This window comes from Poecilia reticulata, linkage group LG20 (genome assembly GCF_000633615.1).
Source record: "Poecilia reticulata strain Guanapo linkage group LG20, Guppy_female_1.0+MT, whole genome shotgun sequence".
NCBI lineage: Eukaryota > Metazoa > Chordata > Actinopteri > Cyprinodontiformes > Poeciliidae > Poecilia > Poecilia reticulata.
Genome location: NC_024350.1, coordinates 24,843,507 through 24,851,847, shown reverse-complemented (window position 1 = coordinate 24,851,847; position 8,341 = coordinate 24,843,507). Strand labels below are relative to the sequence as shown.

The 8,341-nt window shown below is 46.5% G+C and overlaps 1 protein-coding gene across 1 annotated transcript in view; it reads left to right on the top strand.

Annotated features, from left to right (window-relative positions):
* The window catches only part of LOC103456965 (sodium channel protein type 2 subunit alpha-like), a 63,851-nt gene that overhangs the window by 27,536 nt on the left and 27,974 nt on the right, over positions 1 to 8,341 (top strand). Inside the window, exons 2-4 of the mRNA XM_008396850.2 lie at positions 5,012 to 5,176; positions 6,091 to 6,234; positions 6,517 to 6,635. Coding sequence (XP_008395072.1) covers positions 5,054 to 5,176; positions 6,091 to 6,234; positions 6,517 to 6,635 — 386 coding nt within the window. The 5' untranslated portion in view covers positions 5,012 to 5,053. The remainder of the gene's footprint in view (positions 1 to 5,011; positions 5,177 to 6,090; positions 6,235 to 6,516; positions 6,636 to 8,341) is intronic.

The following is an 8,341-nucleotide window of genomic DNA, read 5'->3' as shown; positions in this document are numbered from 1 at the left end:
AGACAGGAAACCAGAGAGAGACAGACAGGAAACCACAGAGAGAGAGAGAGGAAACCAGGGAGAGACAGGAAACCAGAGAGAGAGAGACAGGAAACCAGAATCCTGGTCTTATTCAGTGAAATCAGGATGTTTTCGTCTAACTGACCAATCAGACGTCTCGTCCATAAATCATCTTCAGCTCCTCGTCGGCTCAGTTTGTTCCGCAGAAGGAAAATCCACAGAATTGAAGCGTTTATCTGATGACGTGATTCTCTGAGAGAAAATCCTGCATCAGATCCGTCCTCAGTCCCGACGCGCCGCCATCCGTCCGCCATTTTGAACCTGGGACCAGATTGTTGGATTTCCTTCGTCTTCGTGTGGCTCTTTATTGGTTCTGTTTGGGATTCTCCGGGTCATTTAGATCAGCAGCTGGGGTCCAAAGTGCGGTTCAGGGGCCATATGTGGCCCTTGCGGTGGGTTTGTGGCCCCTTGATGCAGCTTAGATGGACACTTTTTGGGTTTTTCAAACAGACGTAACAGATTTATGTTGGAAAACATTGTTTTTCTTTAGCTTGTGCCTCTGCAGCTTTTAAACTTAGCAGCCAGTGAGATGCGATGAGAGACGGCGCTGCTGGGGAGGGAGCGGCGACGCTGCAGCGGTGCTGCAGAACATTACATCAGCGGACGTGGGGGAATCTCGTCCTGCATCGCCATGGCGACGCCCCGGTCCCCTCCGTCCTCTGCCAGCCGGGCTTGGCGTCCTGCCTGGATTCACTGAATCATGTCCGGCGGGTCGGCGGCGCCTTGACCGAACGCGGCGCCTTCTCCTCTCAGACTAATTGGATTGAAGGTGCTGCGCTTTCCCACTGAAACATGGGACCTCGAACGCACCGCGTAGTCCATACATGTTCTGCTGGGTCCCATCAGGGCCCCATCAGTGTACCATCAGGGTCCCATCAAGGCACCATAAGTGTACCATCAGGGTCCCATCAGTGTACCATCAGGGTCCCATCAGGGCACCATCAGGGTCCCATCAGTGCACCATCAGGGTCCCATCAAGGCGCCATCAGTGTACCATCAGGGTCCCATCAGGGCACCATCAGTGTACCATCAGGGTCCCATCAGGGCGCCATCAGGGTCCCATCAGGGCGCCATCAGTGTACCATCAGGGTCCCATCAGTGTACCATCAGTGTACCATCAGGGTCCCATCAGGGCACCATCAGGGTCCCATCAAGGCGCCATCAGTGTACCATCAGGGTCCCATCAGGGTCCCATCAGGGTCCCATCAAGGCACCATCAGTGTACCATCAGGGTCCCATCAAGGTACCATCAGGGCCCAGTCAGGGCCCCATCATTTCAGTCTAAAACTGATGGATTTGTCTTGTTGAGTCAGCTTTTATTCAGATTGTTTCGGTGCCTCAGCATCTATTCAGATCGACTCAGTCCCTGATGATCTGATTGGTCAGACTGAAGCTCTGATGATCTGATTGGTCAGACTGAAGCTCTGATGATCTGATTGGTCAGACTGAAGCTCTGATGATCTGATTGGTCAGACTGAAGCTCTGATGATCTGATTGGTCAGACTGAAGCTCTGATGATCTGATTGGTCAGACTGAAGCTCCAGCCAGTGGGAAGCTTTGAATAGGCCAGGGAAGCAGCAGCGCCCCCTAACTGCGCTGCCTCCAAAATGCAGCCCAGAGCTTCCAGGAAGTTCCTGGTTCTGGAGGAGGAACGGGTTGAGATGAAACGATGTGAACCATTACGGACCGGACCGGWCCAGCAGAACTTCCCTTCAGAGGCTGAGCAGATCCGTGGGAGCCCGTCTGCAAGTTACACTGTAAAAAATAAACATTCATTTAGGAGAAACAAAGGCAGTTCATTTTTCAGTCGTTTTATTCAATTTACCAATTAAATCTTTAGCTAACTAGCTAAATAGTTAGCTTGTTATCTGACTAGCTAAATAGTTAGCTTGTTAACTGACTAGCTAAATAGTTAGCTTGTTAACTGACTAGCTAAATAGTTAGCTTGTTAGATAATTAGTTATGTATCAATAAGTGGAAGTGGACTACCAAAATAAAAGCTTGTTCTTCTGATCTTCTTTATGATCTCTTGCTTTTAAATTGCGTTGTTTCGTCTTTATCAGTCGAGTTTCTCAGCGATCGTTTTCGCATCCAAGCCATTAGTTTTGGATTTAGTTTTATTTTGAAAGTCTAGCTTTTCCCGGATTGGTGGTTCTTGTTTTTCTGGCTCCATTTAAAGGTTCTGATCGGTTCTGCTGCCGAGATGAAGTTCTACAGTCAAACCCTTTCATTCATATCGGTTCAGTCTGCTGACCCCACAGCATGCTGCTGCCACCACCGTGCCGCTCTGCTGGCGTTCGGTTTTTGGTTTCATGATTCAGTTTGCTCCACACGATGAGAGGAAACAGAGTTTCTGACATGGACACTTTAACATTTCTCAGCGTGGAACTAGCAGAATGCTACAATTGGTCCATTTAACATCTGAAACTCCTGCTTCGTCCGCCATCGTTCAGATTACCTGCAATGCATCTTGGGAAAGCGTGAGCTGGGGAATATGCGCCTCAGTGACTTGATGGACATTAAAACGTGACCTCTGAATGTTTCTGCCCCTCAATTTGAACCCAAACCCAATGAGCTGAAATCCAAGATGGCCGACGCGTAAGGCTAGCTGAAGGAACAGCCGTTTCCTAGGAAACCCGCCTCATGTTTTCATGCCTCGTCGGTGAATAGATGCATGAAATGTAGAGAGATAAAGTTAAACGAGAGCCGTTGGAGCTGATGGCGGTTGCCGTGGTAACTGAGCATAAAACAAGCTAACCTCTGGTTTTCTGGCTTTCGGCTGGACTTGGTAGAACATTTATAAACGTAATTCATGTTTTGGCCGTTAGTTTAACAGTCAGACTGCCTCACCGCTGCTGTCGAGCTGTAGATGATTTCAGCAGGTTTATCGTTTCCCTCATGAGTCCTGAGCTTTTAGTACGTGACAAAGTGAGGCAGCAGAATGGAAAGCAGGGCTGAGGAGCTCATCAGGAGCTACTGTACTTGACGTGTGTGTGTGTGTGTGTGTGTGTGTGTGTGTGTGTGTGTGTGTGTGTGTGTGTGTGTGTGTGTGTGTGAGACTGAGTGGATGACAGCATTTGATAAGAACAGGAACCAGAGCCAACTTTTCCTTTCATGTGGACACAAACACACACTGCAGAAATCAGATTTGAGAGCTGTGAAGAAGAAATGCATGAAGGCTTGAAAAACGAGGCCTGTCCAATCATTGGATTAGGCTCCGCAGCAGATGGCCTGGACACACACCTGTTAAACACTCACACACTCTCAGTCTAGGCTTTTGAAGCTAACAGCATTAGCTGCTAGCGGCTTCGCTTTCTTCTGCTTGGCTGCGGTAAACCACTACTGTCCACTGGGATTTCTAAATGAACCAGTAAAAGTTAACAGATTATTACTTTCTGAATGTTGGGCAGATGAACAGGGAGCCAAACGAGGGTCTGTGGTTCCTTCAGCTGCTGTAGCTAAATCACTGATTTATCAGGGCAATCAGTCTGATATAGTATTAAAAACAGGAATTATGTTTCATTCGCACTGAAAAATATGTACATCCTATTGCTGCTGCTTAAACAAAACTATCATTTGGTTATTAATTAAACTAATTTACTGATATTTCTTGATAAGAAACTAGCAACTAGCTAGCAGCACAATAACAATAAAAAACATCCATCTAGGATAGAAGCAGCTTTAGCTAATTGTTAGTCAAAAAGTAAAGAGCCTGTCAGAGTTCAGTGTGGAGACGGATCATGAAACATCGGTGCTAATTTTACTCTGTCTGTCCTGAAAGCTGCATCATCACATCCTGTGAGGTTCTCTATGCTACGCTAACCTAGTTAGCTTAAAATCACCGAATAATAAGAAACAAACCACAGTTGGGACTGGAGTTTGTTTTCAAGCTTAAAATGGATTCTTATAAGCTAGCAGCTACTATTGTAGCCTTTTCCTTTTATAGATTTTATAAGTTAGCAGCTATCATAGTTGCTACATTAGCAGCTAATGGGTTAGCAGCTGTAGCGGTGACAGGTTGGCAGCTAATGCTGTTGATGGAGGTGAGCAGGGAATATATTTTCCACATGTTAGCAGATATTATAGTAGCCAAATGACAGCGGCTAAAACAGCAGTCACAGGTTTGACGCTAATTTAGCTGCTACATGATAACAGCTAAATGTTTAAAGCAAGTGAGCAGCTGCTGGAGAATGTTGTTAGAAGCTTGTAATGGCATCAGCCTTTATCTGGTTTAATAAATAATAATGACTAAATAATGAATAAAAATGCTTTTTGAAGATCTGTTTGCTAAACTTTGATGCTAATCTGAGAAAATATGAAACCCAGAAAGTAGCATCAACATTCCTTTAGTGTTAGCATGTTATATTCATGCTTCATTTGTTCCCCTGACAGATATTTTAACATGTAATTACTACACAGTATGTACTTATTAGAAAGTTAAACCTAATTGTTTGATTCCCTGACAGTCGACGGCACCTTAAAACAGACCAAGCTGCAGATTACTGACTGTAACATTTAGCAGACAGTTGTTGCTTTTATGGGATCTCCTGTTGAAACTGGAGCAAAGACCAACGGATGGTTCAGGGAACCCAGAGCGTGCAGTAAGCGGCGTCAGGAGGAGGTAGATGAGTTTCTCAGGCTGATTGCTGGCTGTTGGAGTGCGGCTCTAATGATGCTGTGGGTCGTCCTGAGCGGCAGGTCGCCGTCTCAGAGGACGTAATCAAACCGCCACATCATCCTCACTCTGCAGGTCCTCGAATCAAACGCTCCTCATCTCATGATATTCTCAACAGGTGTCTGAACAGTCTGACACCCGATTACAGGAGGAGGCTGGTTTCTGGAGCAAAGGCATGAAAACATGAAGACAGTCTTTGTTTCTGTTTGAGGCAGTTTAGAGGCTGGTGCAGCAGAATGACGGTGAGAAATGAGCGTGTGGTCTGTGTGTCTGCAGCTGGTACACCGGGCCAGTCAGCAGCAGGATCAGGATGAGAAGATGGCTGGCTGTGTGTTTCCAATGGGACCAGAGAGCTTTAAGCGCTTCACGCCGGACTCCCTGGCGGCCATCGAACAGCGCATCGCCCAGGAGGAGGCCCGACGCAAAAAGCAGTACCAGGAGGTACGTATGCACCCGCCTGGCGCCCGCCTGGGCCGGCGCCCGCCTGGGAACACTACCCAGTTTACCTCCTTAACGGGTTGTCGGCTAACCCAGGTTAGCCTTCATTGTTGGCTAGCATCCGTTGAACATGAACAAATTTAACTCTGAAGTTAAACATGTTCATGTTTTCCACTGAAATCTGAAGTTTTTGTGTAAAACTGAAACGTTTTAGTTCCTGAGTGAAGCTTCAGGTCTGATCCAGTTGGTGTCAAACATTTGGGCAGCAAAAGTTTTTGTTTGTGCCAAATAGCATTAAAAACGTTTCCAGAGGTCAGAGGTCGTCATCAAAAGCAGCACAAATGAAAATGTTTGCAGCAAAATCACATTTGAGTTGATTGACACCAAATTGATTGGTGATTGACGTCCAACTTCGCTCAGATTAAAACCCAGGAGGATTTTTGTTTTGTTGGGTCAAATCGCGATGCTAAGCTAACTGATGCTACGTTAGCGCTCAATTCAGAGTTGAAATGCGATTTAATTTTTCTTTTAATTTAGTTTTTTGTGTCTTATTTCTTACATTTCATTAAATGCGACTTCTGTGTGACTCGCTTTGGGGTCGGAAAGCGTAAAGATGGCCGCCGCCGCCGCCGTCTGTGGATGGATTTCATCTCAGAGCATCGTCACCAGACGAGCCGTTGTTTATGTCCAGTTTGGCTGTTTTATTATTGTGACGCATCAGTAACGTAAGAGTCGGATAAAATGCGACGTCTGAGTTGGTTCCACATCCAGAGGGTTTTTGGGGCGAGTAGATCTGAACCGGGCCGCTCAGATCAGATCTGAGCAAATAAATCAGTTCCACTCCAAAACAGGAAGTTCCTGTTCGCTCACTGAACCAGCCGAAACGGCGTAATGATGAATGTTGTTCTGTCTGTAAGGACCTGGGCGACGTGGAGCTGCCCCGGCCCCGGCCCGACCTGGAGGCGGGGAAGCAGCTGCCCCGGATCTTTGCCGACATCCCGTCTCACCTGGTGGGCGTCCCCCTGGAGGACATCGACCCCTACTACTTCAGGGACCGGAGGGTAGCGTCCTGTCCACACGTCTAAGCTTTTCACAATAAGATCCTCCATTTATTCCCAGGTTTTGGCAGCGAAAGGCTTCCGTAACTCTGCTCTTGAAATTCAAAGCAGCTAAAACCTGCACTGCTTATTACATCAGTATGTAAATATTGTTCTAATGAATGAGTCCATATGAAAATCCTGACGTCCATCATGAAACCAGCAGGAGCTGCTTGTTTGTTTTAAACGGGTTGGATCATTTTTTGCAGTGTGCAGACGTGGTTTTTGCCGTTTGTGTCTCTGCAGACGTTCATAGTGCTGAACAAAGGGAAGGCCATCTTCCGCTTCAGCGCCACGGCGGCGCTCTACACCTTCAGCCCGTTCCACCCCGTCCGCCGGCTCGCCATCCGGATCCTGGTCCATTCATATCCTTCACTCTGCCGGGGGTCAGAGGTCAGGCAGGCTGGGCCTGCTCTGTGTTTGTTGGAGTTTAAAGAGAACGGGGGTCATAATTAGACGATTAAAGGGACATTTCACAGATTTGACTCCCTGGTAAATGTCCTGGTTTTGAGCCCAAACATGCAGAACCGAGGCGGGAAACAGATTCCGACTCTAATCTCCACTGACCACAAACGTCTCTGCTGACTTGTAATTTCAGATAAACTCACTTGTTTCGCTCCCAGTCCAGCGATTAGCGCCGCCTTTACATGGCAGCGAATAGATGGTGATGTAAGAGCATTTCCTCCATTAATCAGCAGAATAATGAAGCTACTTTCTCTAAAAGCACTTGCTGCTGAAACACCAGCACACTGACTTATCCCATTAAAAGCTCAATTATGGCTGCAAACAAATCTATTTTCTCCCCCCGAACATTAACAGCTCAGCAGGCCGGGCGGCTGCAGCTGGAGCCAAGCCACCGGCTCGTTCTGCAGGAGGAAGGTTTTTATTTCAGGATGCAGAAACGGGAGGTGTGGCCCCATGATCGACCTCTGACCTCTGGTTCGGCTTCAATTCGTATGTGAGCGCCCCCACAGGCCAGGAGGGGAACAGGTTGCTCAGAGGGTTTGGGTGGTTTGAGCTACATGTTAGCATCTAGATGCTATTTGAGGCTAGCGTAGCTTCACTGCTAGGCTAGCTCCTTGTAGCACAACCCCAGTGTTTTCCACCAGATGGTGCAGGAGCTGAAAGCAGCAGCTCTGTTTCCCTGCTTGTTGTTAGCGGATGTGCATCAGATTTACGGGGCACCAGAAACGTGCAGCGGAGACAAAGGTTCCTCTCTGGACTTATAAAAATATAAAAGACGTAGCTAAAAATGAAAGTGTTGACATTTTCATGTAATTGCCACAAACATAAATGCTGGTGTTGAAAAGACACTTCATGTGGTTATACTTTCAAATTTACTGACATTTATTGATTCTCTCATGCAAAAAAAAGGAAAAATGGTAAAATTAACATTTTAGTGAGATTTTTTTTTAAATCAAAATTCTTATGGYGATAAATTTTCCTGGATGAATGATGAACACTCAGCTCTGTTTAGGAATCAGTCGACACAAAACTGGATCCTTTGTTTGAATATTAGTTATTTCCATCAAATAAATGTCAGATTCGTCGCGTTGGTGTTAAATTAAATCAGTATTTCTGTTTTCTGCCAGCTGATTTAGTTCAGATTATTGTTTATATTTGCTCAGATTAACCAGATAATTTTTCTAATCCGTCTCGTCTCTGAACTGAGCTGGTAGAGACGATGTGGACATAATAAATTCCTCCTCTGCTGATATTAAATGCTGTAGCGATAAATAAAATGTAGAGGATTTTTTAAATTACGCTTCATTAAAATGAAAACAGAAGCTGGCAGCGCGGAGGAAACGTGTCTCAGAGCTTTTAGGCCCACACGTCGTCAGTCACTCAGGCGGTTTAATCGCTGCTGCCGAAAACGGCCAGGAATCCCGGTGACCAGATTTACCTGGACGGACTCCAGACCCGACGGACGGACGGACAGGTATCGCCACAAAACGCCCGCCGACCTCAAACAGGAACAGGAAGTATCGACCGGCTTTAATCAGAGCAGATCTGCACACACACACACACACACACACACACACACACACACACACACACACACACACACACA